We start from the raw sequence: 27797 nt of genomic DNA, 5'->3' as shown, positions 1-27797 counted from the left end.
TGAAGAAGGATTTTTTTTCTCATTGCTATCCCCCACCCTCCGTGATCAACATATGCTCTACATTTTGAATTCGCCGCATTTTAAAAAGTCCCGTGCACAACAAAAGTTGGAATAGATCGATTGATTCGAAACAGTTTTATCAACGAGGGTTTCCTTTTATATTTAAAAATACGAAGAATACATGTACTATTGGAATAGCCATTTTTTATTTGATATGTAACAAAAAAAGGATTGATTTGAACATATTTTATTGTATATATAACATACAAAGGGTTCGAACACAAGTTCTTGAGAGAAAACAAATATTAGTATTAATTAATATTTAAACGTAATCGTGCACGTTGATTCTCATACATTTACATGTATACATTTCTTAGAAACTGACACTTAATTAAGCGAAATGAATGCATTTTAAAATTACAACCATTTGGGGTATCTGGATTACTTTTTTTCAACTTGGTTGTAAAAATTAGTAGCTAAAAAATATGAAGGAGACATGGAATGAGAACTAAAAATTAATTCCCATTTATCAAGACTGCAATGGGTTAGGAAATCCGTTTACATTTTTATCCTTTTATCCGTCATAGGAATGACCCCCTTTCTGGTTTATGTTTATCCGTGATGGGAAACATGGAATCTGGACAAATATTGGAATTCATTTTGTCATCTTTTGTCAATATAAGAATGTCAGATTTCTGGCTCCAAACATCACAACATTACAAAATAATGGAGGTTCCCTTCGCAAACGGTGATAAACTGATAGGGCGCGCCAGGTCAATAAAAAAAAAGATTGCTTATAAAGAACCTCCGTAGAATTTTTCACATTAAAAAAAACCCACCGACTTTAAGAATGGTTATTTACGATCTTTTAATTTTCATGGAAATTTATTATATTACAGCAGGTATGTAGGATAGTGATAATACGATAGATACCAGCTTAGAATGTGGACTATATAGCAATTGCATAATTGCGAATTATATTGATATCGATTTTATATATACATATGCAACTTGAACAAAATTATTTTTATCAGGACATATAAATCTTCAGTAAACAATGGTATACACGTATGAATAGCAGTTACATGTATTCACATTTGAATGACATACACCTCTGCATGTTCTTCATGTGTTCAGTAATATTCTGACATGCTGTTGAAGCCTCCTGACTGCATTTTACAAAAGAACTTACGACAGTTTAAATTTGTAAATACTTTTAAGTCTCGTGAAATACTATTTGATGAACAAAATCTTGATGTATAAAAATCAATTATTTACAGTTATTTTGATTTCTTAAGTTATTTTTACACCCATCTAGGTAAAACAATGCTTAGTTTGTGATTAAGCATTCATTACTTGGTTTTTGTAAGTCGTAAGTTCTTTTGTAAAACACAGCCTGGATGGGCGTTCTGTGTGCAACCGGGCAAAATTTGGTTTTATAACGAGAATGGGAATTATATCTTTCTGTATCTTATCTAGGGCAACATTAGCGTTGACTAAATGTACAGATTGATTTAAGAAGTAGACACGTGTAATTTAAGTTACTACTGTTTAAAAACGTGAACGGTTGGAGAAAGGACATTTGTTCTATTATATAGATGTCTTTTACGTTTGCCCTTCCTTTTTCTTTCTTTAACAATCTACATTGTACATTCTATTATTCGGTGACTGTATGTCCTTTTTTTCTCCTATCCAGGAAAACAATATGGTCTAACAGTTTCTTGATAAATATGATCAACCAAAAAAAAAGGGTAAATAATGAATATTCAATCTTCCAGAATCATCTGAAGGATTAACCAAACAATGAACCTCCCTATCAGCATTGTTGATGATAATAAGTTGCGAACAACGAATTTGTTTTCAGCAAAAATCATTGTGCAATTTTCTGAATAACATTATTAAAGCGTCAGATTGGACTTTTTGCACTGTCATTCTTGTACAGGTCAGAGTTCAGAACTACTAGTTTAACAGCTACATGTAACCAAACAGACAAAAATTAAGCGTAATCTAAATCCTAAAAGAAATGTATGGGTAAAAGAGAAGTAATAAGAATATATATTTTTGGGTTGACAGATGCAAAACGAGCCTGTTTCCAGGGCTGGAACTTTTACAAAGATCGATGTTTCAGGGCGTTTAGAGAAGCCAGGCCATGGGAAGAGTCACGTGACCAGTGTCGTCTGTTTCCGCACGGAGACTTGGCTAGCTTCACCAGTGCAGACGATCAGCATGCTGTTCAGAGTGATGTTATTCGGGACACCTCGGAATCCTACTGGATAGGGCTGTATTCCAATGTATATTAGAGTTTCTAGATTACAATGTACCATGACCATAAATGACAATGTGCCACCATACTCAGTGAGATGAAAACGTTGAGAACAAGTCTCATAACTGTGACAGTTAGTTTTAATGTTAAAATCAAAATCTTGCAAAGTCAAAAAAGCAACTTTTTGCGGTTTTTTTTTAAGTTTTGGGCGCATTATTAGGAATTAATGAATGGTCTGGTTAATAACTTATTACTACATGTAGATACATGCATGATGTTAGTCTTATCGATATGGTGTAAATTACAATTAGTTTAATTATTACACTAGTATAGGCCATGACATATAATAAAAAATAAAAAAGTATCATTCAGTCAAATGAAAGGTAACTTAAAAGTGACCAACTGGCAAAATGCTGCCTGTCCAGACCTCTCGGGCATCTTTTAGTTGACTGAATGATATATTACGGTTCTTCATTTTGTGATAATTTAAGGAATTAGGAATCATTCTTTGAATATATTAAGAGGTGATCATGTATAAGGTCGGGGGCTATAAAATCCATTATGAAGCCCGAAAAGCTTTATGATTGTTTTGATCACGCCCGACCGTATATTTGATCACCTATTGACATTTTCATTTATATTAATTATGCAAATCCCGCGTGCGCCCCACAAACCATTTTTGACTCTACGTTACACATTTGATACGTAGTGTTATCAAACAGTCTAAAATGTTAATATATTTGTTTTCTATTTCACACACAGGGATCATCCTGGATATGGACCACAGGAGAGGACATCACTGCTTTCTCGAGCTTCCCAGACGGCGCCCAGCCACAGATAGGATCAGGTGTGCACCATTGTTCAACTACAACAAAAGCAGTGATACGATGTGTTTTTTTAAATTCAATATTAATATAAAATCAATCACTCTGACTACATATATAAATACCAGTATACAATTAACATGCAATTACATGTAGTATGTTTGATTTAAAAGTGTGCATGCAATCGGTAAAATTGTATAATTCAACACACACATATTTTAGAAGTGAGTAAATAATAGACTGACTATTCAAAAAGCAGAACCAGAACAATTTCAAATTTACATCCATTATGGCGTCCCCAAGCTACGTTAGTTTTATTTGTAATAAAATTGTATGCACTTACCAAATAAGTTAAAGAACATATTATTGCAACTAAGACTAGTTTTCTTGTCAAAGGAAACAACACGTATCATCTGTGTGTTGAACTTAGGAATAACCTGTGGACTGGCATTTCCTGTGACGTCAGCTGTTTTTATATTTGTCAGTCGACGACTATTAGTGAGTACACGTTTGCCTGCACGAGTCATTACTCTGAGTTACTACCATTGGTTGAACGGATAATTGTTTATCAAACCGCTAAATTTCTGTAATACGCAGACGTTTGTAATAAACAACATACCAATTAAACTATAGAAAATGTTGCAATTCATGGAGTCGTGTTCATTGAAAGATTGTTTTCCTTAAGACTGTCAGCATGACTTAGGGTGGATGACCACCGTTTCCAAGCATTGTATCAAAGCGATGACGTCATTATCCGGATGGTACGAGGGGCGGGATATTTGTAGGTCCCATGGCGCGGATCTAGCTCGGTTCCACACCAAAACAGAACTAGACTACCTTCAACAGAATTCTAGGTCCGATATTTTCCTGACGAAATCTTTAAATGAAATTTTTGAAATTAAATAGCAAAAAAATTTTCCCTATAATTTTGAAACTTGCCAAAACTGACGGAACAATAAAAATCGTTTTATAATAAAATAAACTATACCACAGAACGCATTCTTTTTAAAGGTTTCAAAGTACGGAATTTTTATTTCAGTGTTTCAAAAAATCTGTATTGGGTAGACCTTGGCTTATCCGGGTACGTATTAACATGTGTTCCTTCATAGAATAATTAACTTGTAACTTTGCACAAAAAGTTACGATTATACATACTAAAATAGAAATAGAACGGCAAACGTAAATACATACATCTCTCTCTCTCTCGTTCACTCTCTCTCTCTCTCTCTCTCTCTCTCTCTCTCTCTCTCTCTCTTTGTTTAATAATGAGTGTTATCTAGATCAAACTGTAGAGGACTCAATGTCACCCAAAACCACGTGGTGCCGTTCCTTGCAAGCTGCAACGTTCAACACGTGCTGATGTGTGAAATAAGTAAGTTAAAGACACTTCCATCTTATAAGGAGTGCATGCATGGATCTAGAAAAAAAATTTCCCCCGGGGGGGGGGGTCCAATGGATTTCTGGCAATTTTAACATGTGAAATTGATAACTTTGATTTCCAGGGTAAGTCCTCACCTCTCTTCGGGTACGGGATGTTTCGCACCTAAAAGTGTTTCGCGCTGAGATGATTCGCACATATTCTGTTTCGCCATGAGATGGTTCAAGTTTCGCTTATTGGGAGAAAACACTCTTAAATACAGCTTACTGAATTTTAACCGTAGTTGAAAAAAAAGAAAATCTACCCTTACTTTGAAAATATACAATCGTAACAATCATGCATTTAAAAATTATACGTTATATGAATGTTAATTAACGAAACATCGCTTCTGTAACAGGTTCGTGTGCGTCCCGCGAGGGTGAATACGGATGTAACAGTTTGTTCTGTATATCACGGACTCTGCTGTGTGACGGACACCCAGATTGTCCAAACGGAAGTGACGAAACACCCTCATTATGTGGTACTAGCACAATAGGCATGACTTTGTTTATATTAACTAAGAAATTCAGGCCAAAATACAACAAAAGTCATTGAAAAACAATTTGAGATAAGTATAATTGTATATGTCTATTTTAAACAACACTGGTTTATTTTCCATTGTTGTCTTTATTCGTTATGAAACTGTATTTTATCACGAAAGAATGCTTTTGCTTGTTCTTATTCAATTGTACAGTCATGTTCTTTGAATCCATGAGATTACCGTGGATTTCTGTATATTAAATTGCTCTTAATACTGATTTTTTAGATAAATACACAACCAGTGCATATGCACCGGAAACAGTTACACAGGAAGCCATATTTGATTTTACTTCTTCTTTCGGCAATAGTGAGTATTGTTTTATTATTAAACGGTTTATATTGAACACTATCTATTTCCACTAAAGACAATCAAGACAAAGTAAGCTTTATCTGTACGTTCACTAAAATTTCTTCTTTTTTTCAAACACATAAGGCAATTTATTTATTATCTCTCATTGTACCTTCCCTTTGCAATCCACAGTCGAACAAGCAAAACAACTACATGACTGTATATTTGAGTTTCTTTATTGAGTTGTCTATCTTGCAAAAGAAGTTAGAGCGGAAAGTATGACTATCTAATTAAACTAAAATAAAATCTTCAAAAACTAACCCATTAAGGAAGCTGGTTGTTGAACATAACATCTTCTTTTAAACTTTAAATTTGATATATTTGGTACCAGTAGAAAATATTTTTTTTAGCTTTGAAATCTAAATATATTGTATAATTTCTAAAATCGTCACACAAAGCTCTCCTTCCGAAGGAAATTGATACAATGTATAATATAACACAATGGCCGCACGACAATCAAACACTTTTAATCAAAGTTATGTATGTTTAACTTGGCAAAGGTGTAAAAGAATTTAAACATCAGAGCCCTCATCTGCACTGAGAAACAGTTAATAAGTAATCGAGATGTAGGTTTTCACCAATTCTAAAATAATTATTGTACATAGGCAACGTTTATCGTTTCATGAAAGGATTGGGTTAACGTTAATTCAAATTTGTTTTTCCTTCTCAGTAATACTTTTGTAGGGATATTTTAAAATTGGGGAAGGTTGGAACTTAAAAATGTATTTGTCTAAAAATATATTAATATAAAGATAATAAACATGTTATTTAAAAAGCGATAATCCTCAATCCCCCTTGCTAAGTGCCTTTTTAAAATTATTAATAAATCATTGTAACATTAAGAGGGGAGGGGGCAGGGAGTCATAATCCTAGTAATGAGTAACTTGTTCCTTAGACTTGTTCAGCATAGCGACTGCTTTCACCAAAAGTTGTGTGCCACAGTTTAAAGAAATTGTATGCGAGCGCTCCCGAGCCCCTGCTCTGATGAACACGCCTCTATTCTTGATTTATTTAGTAAAAAAAAAGTTTACAAAATTAATATTGATCGAATGCAATATAACCGTTTTACCTTTGAAGGTTCATGTCTTGCTCCCATGGATGAAACAAAGCTTGCCATTCTTCAGGTAAAAAACGTAGATCCATGTAACGTGCTACCTGTAGGCAACAAAAGAACCACAAGATTTACATTACCATTTTATTGAATTTCAAGAACAGCATAACTACTCTCTGATATATTAAAAGTGTTAACATTATCCATTGATATTAAGATCAACTAATATGTTGGTATGTTTTATTCGATTCCTATAGTCAAAAGAAGGAATACTAGCAATATTTCTGATGGCTATTTTAATCCTTATCAGAATTAATAAAGCGTGCGAAAAATGTGAAGATATTAACTATAACACCGATCTTATCAGACATTTACACCAACGAAACCACTTAGTATGCTGAACGTGGGAGGTGATAATAAATATCGTAATTTGTTAAATAACATCTGTATCTACTTATATATTAGTCGATGATAAAAGCAATACGAACTGTATTTTTTAAACTTTATTTTGCTGCAAATACCTGCTAGTATGCTAAGATTGCATGTAACTTAAAATTTCATCATAAATAAGATTTGAAAAAAATAAATTTTTTTTGTCAGAGGAAAGATTGTGTCTAAGGAATATATAAGAGTTTAATTTTTGTACAGGACGACAATAATTCAATTTTGCTTCCATTTAGGCTTCTTAACGGCTTTCCCCCAAAAATTAGGCTTACAGAAATTAAGAAAAACCATGATAATTTTGTCATTTTAGTAGAAAATAACATTTTCGTAAAACAAATATCAGCTCAATTGAAATTTCAGCTCATATTGCTTTAATATATATGTAAATTACAATTATCACCGAGCCGGCAATCAATTCTCGAGTGTATATTTTAATTGTCAGGTGGAAGCCTGTGGTGTATATTAATTTTTGATTTGTTGATGCAGAGCTCAGGTTATCGTTCATTTAACTAGGCTAATAAATTCAAAACAACCTGTTTAGGGAGACACTGTTACATGTATCAATTTACAAATCTGCATCGGAAGCAGTGAGATGAGCAACACCTCCGTAAACCGTCAAACAAATTGAAGCAGACTCTATTATGTGCATCTTTCAAGCAAGTTTGAATCAAAACAAATAACTCTCGATCTCTGAATTCACCTTTGGCCTACAGAATTGATGTCATGGGTTACATTAATTGACAACTTACACCAAAAAATGGGAAAAACACCTCTAACCTTGTTACTTGTAATTGAGCCATGAAACATTATCTGGTTGCAGTGCCAGAGAGTTGTTGTAGGCGTAGCAAGAAAACAGTGTTACCGAGATATTGCTGGGTTGTTGGATGGACGCTTGGGGATAGTAGAGGAGGTAGTCGGCGCCTTACATCCTCAGGAACGCGTGAAGGTACATCTAGGAACTGTCCAGGACACAGACTTATTACCAGGCTTCAAAAGGCTAAATTGATAATGCGTGAACAATTATCATACCTACTTGTGTTTTTTTTTTCATATCAAACCATGATAAGACTTATCTAACAATATGCGTTCATTTGAGCGGTTTTTCCCTCTAGTGCATTTTGTATTGTGAATAATTTATCTCAATTAATTTCTCCAAGTGTTTGATATTTTAACCATACTGGATACAACTATCGCTCAGAATTACAACCTAGTTTTAAAATGTTACGTATTGCTCTATTTTTGTAGCTGTTTTTAAGTAATTAGCAAATACATTGCTGCTGATGAATTAGTTCAGTTAAAGAGAATTTAAATGTGAAATTCTGTTTCTAATTTGATTAAAAATCGTTTAGGTTTGTTTTTCTTCTTTTAGGTTTATTTAGATATCTATGGCGCCCTTTTGTCCATTAAAGCAGGAAGTGATCATTTTGTAAGTAAATGAGGATTTTACATGTATGTTTTATTTTTAAAGATATGCATTGAAAAGAATAAAACCATAGGATTTCATTTTTTGGAATCTCTAAACACAACCATCAGTCATGTAGACAAATTTCTTTTTCTAACACCCACCCACCCCCCCCCCCCCCCCCCAAACAAAATAAAACCAAAAAAAAAAAAAACCCCAAAAATCTCACCGTCATTCATTATTTTATATCTACTGAACTGAATTTTAACTGTAGTATTCAAAAGTGTAAGACTATCAATGTAAAAGATTAATACTCGTAAATGTATACAAATATTGGTCTGTATAAATAACATGTATATCCCACATATACAGAGATTACGACTTTAAAAATCAGCTAGCAATTTCCAGTACTGAAAGACATTTGAATATTGGCATGTTTAAACACTAAATCAAAATAAACAAACATATAAACTACTATCTTACAGTTCTTTTCATTTTGAGAATTATCCGCGGATTAAACAATAGATAATTTTGTAAATGAACCTTAACTTTCTTACCAAACCTTTAAACAAAGCTGCGGTTTATTTTCAAGATTTATTGGTATTCATGATATATTCTGGAAGGCCATATCAAAGCAAAAATTGTATAGATATTGTGAAAAAAAATCCAGATATTGTTTAAAGTTTCATTAATTTAACCTGCTGACATCAACACATACCAGTAGGAACTTTTGTATTCACATGACGCATTTGTTTACGTCACCACCATTTGATTAGAAATATTTATTAGTGCAATAATATTTTGACAAACCTGAAAAATTACAAATACGTTCGAGGAAATACAATTTCAAGGAATTCCATTCTGGAAAAAAATTGACACAGTTATTTTAATTACACTCCATAGAAAAATACTGCTTGATATTTGAGGAAGATAGGTAGGATTGTAATTAAATTGTGTTTATTTATTGACGAATGTATCTGATACACTTCAGGGAAACGTGAACCATATAATGAATATTTCAACCGTCCTTGAAAATGAGGAAAGATACTTGTCATCTAGGCGCTTTTATGACGATGTATATGTAGAAGAGAGGGAAAATATAGGTAAAGAGAGAGAGAGAGAGAGAGAGAGAGAGAGAGAGAGAGAGAGATGTTATTTTTTTTTATTTAAATCAATTAACTCTTTATCACTTACATTTCTAAGATGTTGATAAGAATTTCGAATTGTATGAAAGGGCTAAAATAATTCGTTGAATCAATGAAATCGACAAAAGATATGGTGATATACATGTATTTGTATACCATTCAACCTTCAAGGTAAAGTTTAACAAATGTAACGGATTCGTTTTGTCAAATATTGGTTATCCGCCCTGTGTCCAGTTCTTAGATAGAAGAGGCTACACAAAACATGTCATATCCTAACAAACATAATTAAACTTATCAAAACGTTAAGCAATTTTTAAGTAATTCATTTATTTGAAAAAAAAAAGTATATCTCGGCAAATAGACCCATACTTTTAGAAATTCCGAACTGTACTGAAAAAATACCAAACCCTCTTTCGCCAAATATTCAGACCTGAGAGGGTTTTAAAAATGAACATATCTACAAAAGTTCGGCAAGATTATTTTTGTTATATTTGAAGTGACAAAGGTTCACAGTTTCTCTTAAACATTTTATATGAATACTTCATCAATAATTCAAGATCAGATTCAGTTTCTGTCGTCAGTCAATGCATTCCATATTTAAAGTATCTGTGATGACTTTAATGATCGTCAATCTGAATCTTAGTGTTGCGAATCGAGAGGAACGTGTGGAAGACGGAATCAAATTCCAGCCTTGTAGGGGACTACTCTATGCAGTTCTTAAACGACCACATGGGAAAACCGCGAGTCGATGGACACTTTCATATTCCGAGTCTTCCCCAAGGTATTACTGTGAAAGCTATGAATATCAATTTATCAAATGAAACAGAGCAGTTTATATTAGAAATCGTTTCAGTGCCGTCAATCGCTGCGGTAAATTTCTTTGAAATAAAAAGACAATTTTGAGCATCACTTCATATTCTGCCAAAAGAAATCTCATTTTGGTAATTTTTTTTTAAAGATAGATGAAATATTAATTTTTCGACGTCTTTTCAAACAAAATTTGTAAATGAAGTTGAGAAAATTAATATGACAGGCGTCTGAAAGATGAGACATTTAATTTAAAACATTGCTGTAGAGCGGTAGGGTTATTTTAAAATTATAAATGCGTTAAATTTTTGGGAGTAATTATCTCTGGAATAATGTCTTCTAAAAGATCTATCAACAAGAACAAACTATTTACATTTTTTAGATATGCAAAAAAGAAAAGGAAAGAAATAAACAAAAAAGCAAACAAATGAAAAAAAATGACCCTCAACTTCAGATTTTGTGGTAGATTTTAGTAGCATGCATACTAATATTTATATTGTGCCGTTTTCAGCAAACGTAACTATTGTAATGCTGCTTATTGACAGACACATGAAGGGGCACCACACTACTGGGTATTGTAGTTTTGGCTTTTCTTCCATTTTTAAGATTCACCGTCAAAGTAATGCCCATGTAGCAATGGTTTCATGCCAAATTAAAACTGTTTAGGAAGGAAACATGCACCACTTGATTGCTGAAGGTTTGAAACAAACAATCAGATGGCACCTCACACTATTTTATCATGTGTTGATTATCAATGTATGATAAATAAAATGATGACCTATTTTTCCTAAACCTTGTGATTTTAGCGATGTTAAATTAAAGACAATATATAGCTAAACAAACTATTTTCACAAGATATGTCAACTATGATGGTAATGCGTTAAACACCGTGTCTTATTAGATAAAGGAACCTCCTGTAAAAGTTTAAAAATTACAGTGTCTCTCTTTCTCCATCAGAAATACGTCCGATGGTGTAATCAGGATAAGCCCTGTACTATCTTTGTCTGCCTTTAAAGGAGAGGTTTCCCTGAGTCTGGAACACTCATTCACACTGCGCCATTACCCATCAGTCGTTGAGGTAATACTACGAAGTGTGGCCAAAAGAAACCACCTTCCACCATGATAGAAATTGTGTGCAATAAATTAATGTGCTTTGAAAGGAGGTTTCGTTGTATTTACAAAGAACAAAAACTGTACAATAAGTGTAAATACATTTCTGAATAGGACGTCATCACTAAAACTCTAACGATACCATTCATACATTGTCACATTGTGCGTTACAAGCAATGAATCATGTGATATAATAAAAATTAGTCAATATTTTTAATTTAAAAAAAATGAAAAAAAGAAAAATGGTCTATCTAAGCTTCTTACATTTAACAGTGGCCATTTATTCATTTGTACTGTACATTGATTTGTAATCCACAGATTATTAACAAGAATGATGGAACCAAAGAAAGAGGAATCGAGTGCGGGTATTTAGATCAACAAACCAGGTATATGGCGTCATCTATGTTATCAGTATTGCTCTTTTGAGGTTGATATACACTGTAGACGATACTTGTTTTCATCATTTCTGTAGTGTGTCATTTGGCATGTGTCTTTTTAATGTCGGTAGTTGGCATCTGACATCGTTAGAAGATCTAGACATTGTGTCTTAATCTATTTGTTTATGATTGATTTAACTTGTGTGAAACGGTTTTCATTAACACAAGCTGTGACGTTCACGGTGACTATCCTCTAAATAAAGAGCTTAAAGTCAATGGTTTACATTATGACTTACCTGTTTGAATTTATTGTTAACTTTATATTGGTCATATAATGAACACCATTCTTTAATGACAGCCTAAAATCTTGCTATAAAAAAGATATGTATTTAGTGTATTTACGGGCATCTAGCATGCAAATTGGGTGCATGTAAAACTAAGAAAGAATGTCTACACCAAAGGTGTGAAGTTGATGACCCTGTAGGTTTTGATTTAAGGATTTAGTTCCTAAGATCAAACAGTGATATTCATACATATAAAAATATGCAAAGGATCGCACAGTCCATAAAGCTACAACACTAAAGTAAGGATAACGCTTCAAAAACCTTGACATTTTAACCTACGATCAAGAATGCGTTTGAATATTGTTCAAGATTCGAGTCTGAAGATTTCCTTGGGAAATATATATTGATACATTAAGACGTTTCTCGCTTTTAGATTTTGTTTTGTTTTGTGTAATCACTGTAATAAATTATGTGATTGGTATTCAAGAAGGTAGTTCGCAGGCCATACAACTACAAGACTTTGGCTAGTAGAACGCTTCAAATTGCACCATCCTTATGTCAATGATGAGTTCAAATTTTGTTCACGGTTGAGGTCTGTGGATCTCTTAGGAATCGAGATGTTCCTCGCATTTTGGATTGTTTTGTGCGTTGTCTTACGTAATCACTAGAAAACCAATAATTGTGTGGTCGTTTTACAAGAAGGTTGTCAGTATATGATAATGTGAGCTATAATAATACTTTGTGTGATTTTAAATAATACTTAATACGTTGGGATAAAAATATATGAGAAAACACATCAAGAAACCATCATGCAAAGCTCATAATATTCCACTATTGCTGGATGGAATCATTCATTTTCAAGCATTTCTAATTGTCTGACCAAACTGTATAGTTGAAGTTTGATCTCGTTTAGAATCATATCTTTGATCAACATACTTTATCTCATCAGTTTAATTTGCTTTTTAAAGTGATTATAAGACTGTCTATGGATGGTTTACACGTACATGGATGTATAATACTGAGGTAATCGTATTGTAGGTTATGGTCTTATGATGGTTGTTTTGTGCTCCACACTTCCCCTTTGAATACCACGTGCTTCTGTAACCACACTACAAATTTTGCTATTCTGATGCAGGTCAAAGAGTTTGAGGTATCTAAATACTCTTTTTATAAATCATTGAACTTAGCCTTACTTTTTTTTCAAAAGCAATTATTATTTTATTACCTGTGTCGTATCTAAAATTTATGAGAATCGTATTGTAAACAAGTACGGGAAAATCATTTGATCAGATTGAAAGATGCATCAATAAATAAGAGAAAATCGATTTATTTTAGATTTCCAGTAGTCACAGTATGGCCCTCAATATTGTCACCTATATCGGATGTACCGTCTCTTTAATCACCCAGCTTTTAGCCATCAGCGTTTTCTCTTGCCTACCGTGAGTCTGTACCTAAAATATGATTTCAGAGTTGATTATTTAACTGAGTCTAATAATGCTCCTTAATATCAAATGTGTTTAAATAAAGTAGATAAAAGACACATTTGGTACTTTTATTTAGATCGTTGAACTCGGAGAGAACATGTGTGCACAGGAACCTTTGTTTTGCCATAACTGCAGCACAGCTGCTCTTTTTGACTGGTATTAAAGCAGTTCAGATAAAGGTGAAAAGATACATAAGTGTACAAATAAAAAACCATGTTTCCAATATATACGTACCACTTTCTGTTGATTGAAAAAAAATTATGAAATCAAATATCACAATCAACATTAAAATACATGCAGTTTATTTTTAAATCATGATCTTAGATGACATAGTTATTTCTTTATTTCCAGTTTATTTGTTCTGTTGTGGCACTTCTACTGCACTATTTCTACTCTGCTGTTTTTGTGTGGATGTTGGTTGAGGGACTTCTGCTGTACAGTAAAGTGGTGCAAGTGTTCGGCAGTGAAAAGTCCAGAATAGCTTACTATTATGCATTTGGATGGGGTAAACATTGAAAATATTTTGTAGGGTTGTTTACGCTTTAAAATGACAGTAATGGTAAGACTAGTTTGATATATTAAACGTATTTCTTAGAGCTTTCGCAAATATTTTATTGTATTCATTTCAAAATATGACATAAAGAAAACCAAGCTATTTCTTTAAAAAATTACCAATAGTTTATGAGCATCGACTCACTTTTACTTTTCCATGAAAATACAAAAGACTGTATGCGGTTTTAGTGACATCATAATGTAGAATTGACATCAAGAAGATAATTATTTTGATAAATGATGTTTTGGAGCAAAATATTGGTGTTTTCCGATGGTTTGGCGACTGGAAAATATCGCGTGCATGCTTGCGCAAGTACCACTTTTAAGTATAATGTGTACAACTTCGTGAACAAAAATATGTAATAATATTAATCTTACTTGAGCAGACCAGTGCTCTATACTTCTAAATGCAATATATAAAGAAAAATGACAATATATTCATTTGATTGCAAAATTGAGGGGATTAGCTAATTTAGTGACGTCATACATACACAGCCAATGGTCAACAATGACTAATATCAAGATTAAAGTGATAGACATGTTCTGTATGATGTTTTATGAAGATTTGATTTTTATATGATACTATTTAAAAATTTGTTAAAAGTGGGGCCAGATATTTGATCAAAGTAAATGTAGTCCTTTCCTGCAACTTCTGAAGAAGCAAAGTATGAAAATAACGAAATGCAACAGAGTGTGTGCACGTATGCGTGATATCCTAATTTCACGCATATGATGATAATACATGTACACATTAAGATATTTTTTTGTCAGAAACATAATGAATTCGTGGTTGTTTTTTTCAAAGTCGAAACATCAGCTTACTGTTCAGACAACACTCTTAATTGTTTTCTTTTATTATATACATAGCTGATAATTCTGTATTGTTGGTATTTCAGAGTAAAAACTTCATGTTTTAAATTTGTAGGAGTCCCTTTAATCATTGTTGTTATATCGGCTACATCTAACTGGAGCGGATATGGAACAGAAAATAGGTTGGGTCATGTTACATAGATGTCTTGGTTTTGTGTATTGTTCAAACCAATTTAATTTTAAATATTGCAATGTCTTATTGGTGTTTTATAATGAGTAATTATGTGTTTTTGATTTCGGGTTTACTTGTATTGTAATGCAATTTCTTTGTATGACGTATTAAACGAAGTGAATTAGAACTATGCTTAACAATTAGATTCCATATATATATTAAAAAAATAGAATACACGCAGCCTTAAAATACCTGTATAAAATTTAAAAAAGTCTATAAAAAGGTACAAGAACAATATATTTGATAGTTGCTGGTTGTCTATGGCTAACGGTGCTGTCTGGGCGTTCGTCGGTCCCGCTGTGTCTGTCATCATCGTAAGTTATTCTGATGTTGTAAAACATTGATCTCATCCCTGATACGTTCTATTTAAAGGATTATACTTTGCAGAAATGGGAATTAGCTTTGTTTTTTATAAGTTTGATTAGATTTTGGAAACTTGCCTATCTTGTCCATGTATTATTATTATGATAGTTTAATCTTGGAAAATAAACCGTATCTGATATCAGTATATCGTTAACAGAACAAACAAGATCTGAAGCTGATTTAAATTAACATTACAGTTTTATTCAAATGAATGTAAAAGCATTTGCAAGTTTTTGCTTCAATTTTTTTGGACAAATTCTATACCATCTTGAAAATGATTTACATTTCTTTACATTAAGGTTTTTTGTAAATGTTTTGTATTATTTTTACAGGTGAACATGGTGATCCTATGGTTGGTAGTTCGAATTGTAATCAATCTGGAGAGATGTGACGAATACAGACAAATAAGGTATAGTTTTTTAGGCAACACTGAAATCTTTGTCTGTACAAAGTAACAGCATCAATTAATAAAACTTTAGTTAAGTGCTAAACTAGCAACCATTTAATTGATTAATGAATCTTTCTTTTGGTTGACTTTTGATAAAATATTTTTTTTTCTTTAAATGTGAATCTAAGTAGTTTAGCATGGGGGAAGACGAATCGTTAGGGAAATGTTTCATCGAAAGAATCGGTAACATTCAGGAAAGACACGATTTTAGCAAATCTGCAAACAGATCTATGCGGCAGAATACAGAAACACTGGGGAAGTTTCTGTTATTGATAAAATGGAGCAGTAGTAAGAAACATACCCCGGTAATCATAAAGGTAGTAACAAAAATCAAATATAAACTCTTAAAACAGAGAGAAATAGAGAAAAGTAGTAAGGGGGAGATTAACAGTAATATAAAACTTGTTTCATTAGATGTCTTGGTGACAAATAGAAGGCGATGTAGTTCAATTCAAAAACATCCAATCAAATGAAGCGTAATGTACATAGACAATCATGACTTAAATGAAGTCAAGTTTCGTTCGGGCGCGACTTCTCAAGACGGTAAACAAGTGTATTGGACGGAAATATAACATGTTTGTATGTAGGTACAAAACGAATGTATCTTAATATAAAGGAAACACAACAGGATTATACTATACAGCCAATAAAGAAACAAAAGCATTCACTAGGTATTATACCGATTAATCTTTGGTTTGGATCAAAACAACTTCAAGCTTCTTCAGTCTGGCACCTTCTTATTTTATTTATCACAGACTTACAAGCATCCTATGTCGTATCAAATCAGTTATTCAACTTTTATACTTGTATGAGTAATCAAATACATCTAAAAATATTACCACCGCATTGATATCCATCCAAGCTAGGTTTGGTCAATGTACGCATTTTTTACCAATCAGTAACTTTTTAGAGAGTGCACATTCTTCTTCTTTTTAAAGTGATTTATGTTTTTATTGTCAACAATAAATTTCAACTCTTAAATCTAATGTAGTCAATTCAGACATTGCAGATAATAAGAAATAGCAAAAATAACGGAAAAAAATAATACAACCGACGATGTCCATGTCAACATGAACAAGTTAGCCATGTGTGACAAACCGATTGGATGAAAATATTAATCTCTACAATAACGCAAAAAGCTCGCTTTGCTTTTGTAGATATATGGATCTTAAAGAGATTGGTACCCCAACAAAATCTCTTAAATGCAGAGAACTAAGTTAATGGCAATAAGGTATTCCGTTCCCAACAGTCGACCTTCTGTTATCCTACCGACTCTGTTTCTATTTTTTTCATAATTTGTAGATCTGGTGTAAAGAGTGCTATTTTCTTACTTCCACTGTTGGGCCTTACCTGGATATTTGGTCTCCTGGCTGTAAATAAAGACACAGTCATTTTTCAGTATATTTTTGCTTTCCTTAACTCATTACAGGTAAATAATACATGTTGAGAATGGTCATTATGTAATTAAAAACATTTATGACTTTTCGCCAAACATAATGAAAAAACAATTAATATGACGCCAACGTCTCTTTCTTGCAGGGTTTCTTCATATTTTTATTCCACTGTGTCTGCAACTCAGAGGTACGTTTTAATGAATGTAAATTGCTTTTGAGAACCTTAACATACATGTACCTTACTTTTTTTTTTTAATTTTGGTTCTATGTGTTGGTACCGATGAGATCGTCGGGTCTGTCTTGTTTTATTCTTATTTGTTGTGATGTCCTTTATTTTAAATTAGTTAAGAAATGGATAAAACCGACCGTTGGTTTTTTAAATGATGAATTTAGAATGGATGCTAGAATGAATAACCATTTGTGCTTGTCTTGACAATGTACTTTTTTTTGTTCGTTCACGGTATAAAAATGTAGCTTCTTAAATATGATACATTCCTTTACATATATGTTATTTAACATTGTTTTTTTTTAATGTTTTTTAAATTTTTGTTGTAGGTCCGACAAGCTGTAAAACGAATGCGAGAGAGACGAGTTTTATCCAAACAAGAATTTTTTAACGCTTCAGAAACACAAAATCAAAGTGTACGTGATCAAGTTTTTCTGTAGAAAATGCTAGTAAAAGTTTTAGATAATATAATTATTTATCTTACATTCTTGATATCAACCGACTGTTTCATAAAAAAATTATTATTAAATTTGTAACTAGGTAATTGCTCAGATCGATTCTTTTTGATAGAAAGCTTTATTCATATACCCTTAAAATGAATCACTGGTACAAAATCACGACGTTTGAGCTGAAAATTGACACAATCGTATGATATCGTTGTGGACAATTCCCACTAGACATATCTGAATTTAAAACACGCTCTTCAATTTCTCGTGCATTACTGGATATTGACATGACTCCATTATAAGTCGCTGACAGCTGCATTTCTGCATTGCGGGTTTCATAATAAACCGTTTTCTTAAAAGAAAAACAGGTTTTAACTTTTTTGAACATCATTTGTCTTTGGGTATTAAATTCCATGCATCTGTGGATACAAATATCTTATGGCATTCAACAAATGGAATATTGGTACGGGTTTTTCGTTTTCCAAACGTTGCAAAAAGATTCACATGACTGTTACAGTACATAATCTACATTATTCGGTTGCTACATTTTTTGTATAAAAACTTAATTTTCATTGTTTGTACAACATTTACAAAAAATTCTCATGTACAGCATATTTTAGGGTAATAAAAAGCATGATCTTAACATCGCTATATAAAAAAATTGCATTCAGCAAAATGTCTAATATTTAGAATCATGATCATGTTCATCAACAAAATTCAATGTAAAATTATACTTGTCTATGCTGTGTTTGATTTGGTTTTCTAATTTAAGGGTGGGGCATGTTCCCTCAAAAATGACCAGATGCTAGGAAAACCAAATGGTGATGATTTAAGGAACGTTTATCCACCGTTACACATGACGTCGTCGACATGCATCAGCAGTAATGGAAACGCCTTATTGGGTGAGGAATGAAAAAAGGCGTTACAATTTTACATGTAACAGGGATATCCCATTTACTGCACGTGCGTGTGTGTATCATAAAACTGAAACAGTACAATACGGCATGTATAGTTTAGATACTATTTGATTTCTAATTCGAATTCGTTACACAATTTTTTCAATTTATTGAAAATCTATGATTTATCAGAAAAAATTATGCCAAATGTCTCATGCACTTTTTTAAAAATTCATTGTGTATTTTATGAGAGAGTCCAAACTGATATTGAGGATATTCCTTCTGAAGCCTATAAAGTTACATTTTTGAAAAATAAATAGTCAAACAAAAACAAATCAAAGTGCTAATCGATGTATCGATGCACTCTGGATAATATTACATCATCTAGTGTTAACACAAATTGTGCAATATATGTTGCGCTTTGCTAGCCAGATGACATCATCTATAAAATATTCATAAAATACACAGAAAGAAGCGATCAAATGTTGACATTTCTGAGCCTTCATGGCGATGTGACAAATTCATATCAAATACATAATATAGAAAAAAAGTATTCCCAGAAAAAACACAAGGTTAGTAGAAAATTCATAGTAGATAGCATTGTAGTAGACCGTCTTGAGAGCAATAATTTATAAAGTGTCCATATTTTGCCAAAATTATTTTGCTATTCTTGACTTTGCGCCTTAGTTGGCCAACGCTAAAAGTTAAACATAGATTGTATCGTGGGGGGTTTGATCTTAACGATATTTTTCAAAAACAGTTTCATAGGTCTATGGATAAATTTAATTATTCAATTTCTGAGAAAGCAGATTTGTAAATTGAGACTTTACGCCATACAAATGCTACCACTATATAGTGACATGGGTTAGATTATGCCAGTATATCTAAAACACTATCATTCATACTACTTGTAACATTTGTTCATCCGTCTTTGAAGAAGATAATACCTCTCTACAATAATTCCAGGCAATCGTGTTTGTTTATTGTTTTTCAATTTCTGATCGAGTTCAACGTGTCAAATTTACAATCGATTTTTTATAATTAGAACTTTCGAACACAGAAACTTGCAACAACCCTTTGAATATAACTTGCCCCTTATGTGGATTCACCATACATACATATGAAATAGTATACTTCTACCGTTTATTTGTTGCGATCAGTCATCATTTAATGACATATATATCACATCGCAACTAAATCATCATACATAAAGATAGATGGGCATAATTCAGTTTTAGTTCATTTCAAGTTATCATAACTTCATAAAATATATGTATGATTCTACAAATCTCTCAACAAGTCGTCATTCCTCTTCTTTGGTTATTTTTATTCTAAGATATTTAAGTTCATATCCAGTAACTTTCGTGACAATCTATTTCTCCCTTTTTTTGCGATCAATTTTAAGTCCCAAAAATAAAATACGCAGAATTTTATTTCAGTATTATTTGCAATGCGAATTTATAAACGCAAGCATTGACTTACGCAAACAGACAAGAAGCGTTGGCCGCTCACTGATAGGAGAGTGTTTTCCAGAGGTTGTAAGTTCAAGCCCCGGCTTGAAAAACTGATTTTGTTCGTAAAAATTATACTCTCTTTATTGTAGACAACTTGAAGCTTGAAGATGTGACTAGAGAGAATGACCTTGTATTTATTTGACTTACTCCAAGAATTGGTATAATTGTACAATTAACATTAAAGGACATACATAACTGTTATGTGATTCACTGAGAATGTCAGTAAACTTTGTGTCAGTCTTCAATGATGTTGTATATTACTTGACGAAACTATATACGGTAGTTTGGGAAACCACCATTTTGTGACGTACGTCATATCGAAATAAACTTAAAATCAAGTGTAATTTTATATTTTTTTCTTTGAAAATATTGATATATAGCAGCGAAGCGCAATGGATTAGAGGTACTTATTCGAACTTATAAGTCATGAGTTTGTATTCTGCTTGGGCTTTTCAAATTATTATCTTTCAAATTTTTTTAAAAATATTTGTTTGGTCAAATATGGCAAAATTTTATGATTTTCAAATAAAAAAAAAGAATTTTATTATGTATCTCTATCTTCATTTATATCGACAGGTGTCAAATACGGACTTGATTAAGCGCATAGGTGCAATTTAATGTTTGTCCTAGCGATACTTATTCACAAATGAAGTATTTTGATTAGTAATAATCAAATAACTTTTACGACATAATGCATACAATGTACCTGTACGTGCATCTAAAATGTTAACTAACAAAAAAGTACCACACTGATTATCTTACGTTAGTATTACGTAATAAGGATTCGGAGTGGCCAAATGATATTATAACCATAGATCTTCCTTAATTTGTTTAGATACTCCCACTTAGTTAAGAAGTAACCCTTAATTTTTTGGTTATGGAATTTAATTTTTTTTCTTTATCTTTATACCAGATCTTTCTTAAATTGTTTAGATACTCCCATTAAGTTAAGAAGTAGCCTATATTTTGTTTTGTTTTGGAATTTGAACAATGTCCTTTATTTTTATACAGAACTCCTCCATATAAGAAAAGAATATTGATATAGTAAAAAAATGGCCTCCGTCATCCAGCCCACCTAGAGACGTGCGGGGAATGCATGTCAGCGCAGACTAAATCTAACAAAGCGAGTCATTTTTGTTTACCTTGATTCGATTTGTACGTGTTTCATTTATTTCAAAATAAATACAAAAGGTTCAGATACAAGTTCAAACAATTTACGAGGTCTTGACTGTAATTGGAAGGTAGAACTTGATACGATACAAATACACATAGTTTTTGCGATTAAATAGTACACGTTTTATATAGATATATAAAAAAGACAACATTGCACATATCTACAAGAAATCAATATTTTTGGGATGTTTTAAAAATATGGTTTTAAAAAGTTCTAAATATTGCAATTTACGGATATTGATGTTATTACGGTAATGAATGAGTTTAATAGACCAGTGTGGTTTTTTTTTCTTTATTGGGGAAATGCCATTCGATTTTGACAGTGACTAGAAAAATCCATTGTTCATTACCAGGATGTTTTTTATCCTTGGAAATGGTGTAAAAATCTCTCTCAATTAAATCTAATATTTTCTCCATATGTGTATCACCACGCTATAATTAACAAAGTCCGTAAAGAATAATAACATCAGATGAGTCGGGATTTGCTACTTTATAGAATTAGGATGTTTCTTCTCGGCTGCATTAAAGAAGAAGTTATGTGGAAGGGAATGTTCAATGTAAACCTTGCCATATTCTCCTCAACTTTAAAAAGCAGAGATTTTATGTAAAAGTGGGTAGATTTTTATGGATATATTCTAAAATTGCGTAGAATCATTTACGTAAATGTCAAGAGCTTTTTAATTATTGCTATTGTAGCCTTCCTTGTGTTTTCTTTGGACTGGTTAAATACGGTTTTATGACCATCTAATGTATACACCAACTCATCTGGCAGCTCTAACATATCAAAGGTAGGCTCACAGATATATTGCTCGCCCAAAGTTAATAAAATTATCTTTTGTCAGCTAATTATTTCATCTGTTGTGATTTTATTACCATTAAACATATTGCTGAACGATTGATTTTGTGATGTCTTCATCAAGTTATAAGTTTTGACTATGAATCTTATGTTCTACAAATGTTTCGTTCCTCTCAAGTGATGAGAAGTTCTGGTTATTTACTTTTTTTCTAGGAACGAGATACCTTCACGATGCGATGTTTTATGTTTTTGTTTACTGTACATGATGGCGTTGGCGAAATGAGTAAAGGATATTAACGTCAAATATATCTACACTGAAGAACACAAGATACAATCTTGATTTGGGTATACAATTGGGCCAGCACCACGCATTAAAAGAAGCTGAAAACCATTTAGACCTGATATTGATATGTCTAAAAGCTAAGCACCATTAACAATTCTCTTAATTTAAATTTACTTATATTTTCCTCTCCTTATTAATAAAACAGGTACACGACAGATCAGATAAAGCCTTGACATTTATTTTTGAAACTCAGTATAAAAAATACGTGAACGTAAAAAGGTTCTCCAGAAGAAATAAAACTGATAATGGCACTATTAACACACTATACCAGCATGCATAAAATGAACATGAATAGGCCGGTCTATTTCAAGAAAACCTACACTTTACAGTTTGCCATCGAATACATTTTTATTACACATTATGGGGAGTTCATATTCAATTCTGTACATTTTAGGATAACGATCCCGATGATGAGAATTTTATGTGTAAATCTCCGGTTTATGCCTGTGACGTAGAGGGTGGGATAGGGTGTAACCCCATTGTGCTCTGTAAATAACTCGGGTTAGGCTACGATAGTCGAAGCTTAATTCATAAAACAATGAAAAGCACTCTTTTCCTCTGATAATTTGATATTATATTTATATAATGATGTGTATTTTGTATTTTTTTCTTTGCTTATTATGATAATAATTCATTTTTGTACGCAATGCTATTATGATGTAAAATAACAGAACTGTCGCCTTCTAGCAAACAATTGAGCAATTGGGAGGCTGTTTCTGGGATATTCTAATTAAAGACGTAGTTACCGTGTAAATTTGATTACCAGTGCGCTAGGTTCTGTTCGTCATCGAAAGCAAGATTCTTTGTCTTGCCTAGATGGCCGAGTGGTTAGTGCGGTGGCAGCTAGATCACTGCTAGGAGAGTGGATTTTCAAAGACCGTCAGTTCAAGCTCCGGACGGGGCGGAGTAGGAGCTCCTATAAAGTTAAATTCCTTGTGCTTTATATATATATATATATATATATATATATATATATATATATATATATATATCACGTTTTGGTTTCCTTCCAAATTTAGAGCAATATACTTTCAATCGATTAATGGTCCGGCAGAAACGTTCTGACCTCAACAAAAATGACAGATAAAGTAATGCTATTAAAAAGCTTGGGGAACAGTGTACTGTCCTATATTTCCATTTTTATTTTAACTGAAAAGAATAACCCTCCCCCCTACCAATAAAAATATTGCAAAAACATTCTAAAAGCATGATACAGTTAAATAATCAAAGACCTTATTCAAGACTGAATAGTCAAATCATTTCATACATATTGGAAACACTGCTCCTATTCTGCAGGTCGTAGCTGTATTTGAAATGCCACTACAGGGAGTAACTAATAATACATGTATATACCAAAAGAAGCCCGCCGTGTGGACGCTTTAATGAAATTGTTACTAAAATGTCGGGACACGTGATGTGTTTTAATGGCTGCCGTTAAGTACCTCCTCTATGTCTAGATAATGATTGAGAGTTTATAGACTGCCACCGTCGTGATATTCTGAGAACTTATTGCTGAATTTCAAATAATGATTCTTAAAAAAACATGTGTTTGATCTTTACCTATAATGCTTCTCTCTCTCTCCTTCTCTCTCTCTCTCTCTCTCTCTCTCTCTCTCTCTCTCTCTCTCTCTCTGTGCTCACCATGACAACGCTTTAAGTTGTATGCTTTTTCAGTCCTATGCATAGTCAATATGTTTAAAGGTATACAAAGGCAAACTGAAATTCTATTTTATATTTGGCGTGTATAGTAATTTGCGGAATTCGATTCTGAAACATATAATGTGGATTTGAATTGGCGTGTTTCTAAACATGTATCTATCTTAATGCATGTATGCATGACGTTTAGCGAAATTTGGTTTGCGCCAACACACTAGATAGAATACACACCCAAATGTTATACGGTTACAGTAATTGCTGTGTATTCATTTTAAAATTTTTTGACATTTCTATTTTTATTATCTATAGAAGACAATACTTTTTCTGTATGCTTTACAGAGATGTTATTACTTTTGAGTAGTCAAACATAAATATCAGACTATATTTCGCAATGAGGCTGTTTTTAGCGATGAACAACAAGACAAAAACAATAGAAAAATTTCATGGAGGAAATGCGTGGAAGAAATAAACTAAATTCGCTAAAACTATTATATCGAGCAAGCAAATGAAAAAAAAAATACTTACGGAATTATCAGTAGATATCAAAATGGACATAATAATGTGTGAGCTATTTCTTCATGTGTAAGGCATACGTGTACTGTTAGTTGTGATAAAAACATAATTTAGACCACAAAATATCCTGCAACTTAATAGTTTTATAGAAAAAATGACGATATAAACTGTCCACTATCTCAAAAATCCATAAAGCGAAATACAAATTCAAAGAAGAGCAACAGAAAATTTAAAAAGATAGAGGTAGGATCAGGTGCCTAGGAAGAGGGAGCATCCCATGCGGAACGGTCAACCCCGCCGTGTGGTCCTTATCAAGATCATGACAAACGGAAGAAAACGTAGTCAGTGTGGTGTATAAATAGTATGAAAAACGTCAGTCGTCATGTGTCTTAACAAAAAATTGTTCAAATTTGTATAGATAGGATTATATTGGTGTCTACGCAGATGCAAAGTCACGTTACATGGATCTGAGATCAGTTTATGTCAAAGTTTGCAGTCCAGACAAAACACAATAGTTATATGAATAAAAGATCTGTATTATCTGGTATTGTTTTCGTTGATAAAAAATGTTTAGAAGACAGCAGAACAGAAACAAAATTGAAGAAAACACGATTTGTTGGGCCATAAAATCTACACATGATAAATACACCAAATAACCCTTAAACAGAGTACAGGGTTACTTTAGAAATCGATGACACTGATAGGGATATCACAAGACTCACAATTTATAAAGACACGATAGCTAGGACTTTCAATTCCCTCAGATACATTGAAATCTGAAATATCGATGTTTAAGATATCAATTTTCAATCGTTTTAAAGCCAACATCTTCAACAATAACTAAAAAAAGGGCACAAAACACAAACATAACACCACGTCAATAATGCAACAACAACAAAAAGACCGACAACGACAACAACTCAATATTGCAAGAACATAAGCTTAACAAAATAACAATTATTATAACTCTACAAAGACACAGTTACTGTACTTGAATAAAAACTTAATATTACATGAACATAAGTTTGAAAACAATACTTGTGACTCTACATCAAAACTAAATAGCACAACGGAAACTAGATAAAATGACTACATGAATTTGTAAAAAGGAAATAACTGCTCTATGAAGAATAAAAAAAAAATCAGCAGTTCCAAAATAATAAGCACGCAATACAAAAATAGGGTTAAACTCTATTCCAAAAACCCCAGGTTTCTTTTTAATTCCTCTTACTAATACTGGAAGTCATTTATAAGTAGAATCTACAACAGCATTGTTCAAGCAAGTCATAAAAATTAGTAGTCAAAATTTGATGACATTTTTTTAAAAAAAAATCTATCAAACTTTCCGGTTTAATTTCAGGTCCTTTTTCTCTTCGATTTTTCTGGGAAATGTCATGAAAAATTTAAAAATGCAAACCAGCGAAGGGTAATTTAAATAGATGTTTGCAAACTGTCAGTATTCATTACACATTTTGTAATGAATTTGTTAATAAAACATGATTTTTTACATCCTGAAATGTCTATCCCAAATTTCCAATTTTTGCATTATTTATCATATGATTTGGTTTGATTTCTATGTATATTTTCCCATACATTATAATCTCGTTGAATCCTATTTGTGATTAGTTTGAAGTCACGCATAAAACATAACAAACACATTAAAAGCAAATCAAGGTTTAAAATGAATAGACCAAAAGATTTTAAGAACAAAAACAGCACAACACTTCAACATCATCAACAAAAACAACACAAAAAACCGCACAAAACATCTAACGCTACAACATCAATATACCAACAATATTATAACAACACAACCCCCCCCCCCCCCCACAAAACATCTAACGCTTCAACATCAATATACCAACAATATTATAACAACACAACCCCCACCCCCCCCCCCCCCCCCACAAAACATCTAACGCTACAACATCAATATACCAACAATATTATAACAACACAACACATTAACACACACACACATGTTTTTACGCATTCATCAAAATTACATCAATATCACAAAAATAATTACATCAAACAACACATCTACAAAACAAAACCAAAAACAAATAAAAAACAAAAACAACACAAAACAACCCGAAAATACACATCTAAATTAAAACATAAGAATAACAACATAATGAGTTGACAACTTTTCTTAGAACATGACGAGCGGAGACAGATTTATCTAATGTTCACATGAATGAAAAACAAACCTGATTTTAATTAATTTGGTTTGTTTCTTAGACTTGTATTTGCAACAGTCATTGGTGAAACAGTTAAAATTACAGCTTATGACAAAAATTCACGAGAATATCTGAGGAAACGTTGAAGTTACACAATGGATTTCGAAATGGTTATTTAAGTTTCCGTTTGATTAATAGTCAGTTTATGGGAGGGGTTTATATACATGTTTCAACACCTCTATGCAATCAACTTGCAGTTTGGACAAATGATATTATGTGATAATTGAATCCGCTCTGGGTATAGTTCTTTAAAGAAAGGAGATATAATGATAATGATACGTATCCACATTTAGAAAAAAATGCTACTCTGTAGTGATGAGAGTGAAATATTTTCAGTCTTTCACTGTCTTTGTTTATAGCAAGACTTGCATTTGAAATTTAAGGTACCTCACTACACCTAGACTTTTGCCTTTTAAGACACTAAGTCACAAGATGGCAATTTAAATGTTTTGTTGAACTGTTCATATCGTTCGATTGGGTTGTATCTTGTCATAGCTCAGTGTTTCAAATATTGGTCTTCTAAACCACAGATCATGAGTTCGAATCCACCTGGAGCTTTTGTTATTGTTTACTGAATTAAATTTTTAAAAAATGTAATTTTTCATCCAAAATTGCACATTTGTTGCCTATTTGACTTTAACACTTCTTATCAGTTATGATATCTATCATAATGAAGTAATTTTCTGCTGATTTGA

General features: G+C 32.4%; 1 protein-coding gene across 1 annotated transcript; it reads left to right on the top strand.

The window, feature by feature from the left end:
* Positions 1-844: 844 nt before the first annotated feature.
* LOC105341378 (adhesion G protein-coupled receptor L4) lies at positions 845-20717 on the top strand. Its single transcript, XM_020072591.3, has 29 exons — positions 845-902; positions 2074-2291; positions 3026-3110; positions 3484-3585; positions 3773-3941; positions 4127-4168; positions 4368-4459; positions 4863-4985; positions 5271-5351; positions 6471-6517; positions 7709-7834; positions 8258-8314; positions 9282-9393; positions 10079-10216; positions 10754-10814; positions 11200-11320; positions 11671-11738; positions 13052-13163; positions 13349-13452; positions 13574-13676; positions 13849-14002; positions 14975-15041; positions 15339-15405; positions 15787-15863; positions 17205-17331; positions 17442-17483; positions 17852-17938; positions 18741-18870; positions 20468-20717. The coding sequence occupies exons 1-29, from the start codon at positions 851-853 to the stop codon at positions 20518-20520; spliced, it is 2817 nt and encodes a 938-aa protein (XP_019928150.3). The 5' UTR covers positions 845-850; the 3' UTR covers positions 20521-20717.
* Positions 20718-27797: the final 7080 nt, after the last annotated feature.

The sequence above is a fragment of the Magallana gigas genome, chromosome 8, assembly GCF_963853765.1.
Source record: "Magallana gigas chromosome 8, xbMagGiga1.1, whole genome shotgun sequence".
Taxonomy (NCBI): domain Eukaryota; kingdom Metazoa; phylum Mollusca; class Bivalvia; order Ostreida; family Ostreidae; genus Magallana; species Magallana gigas.
The sequence above is the reverse complement of the archived record's forward strand: the minus strand, read 5'-3'. Positions and strand labels throughout refer to the sequence as shown.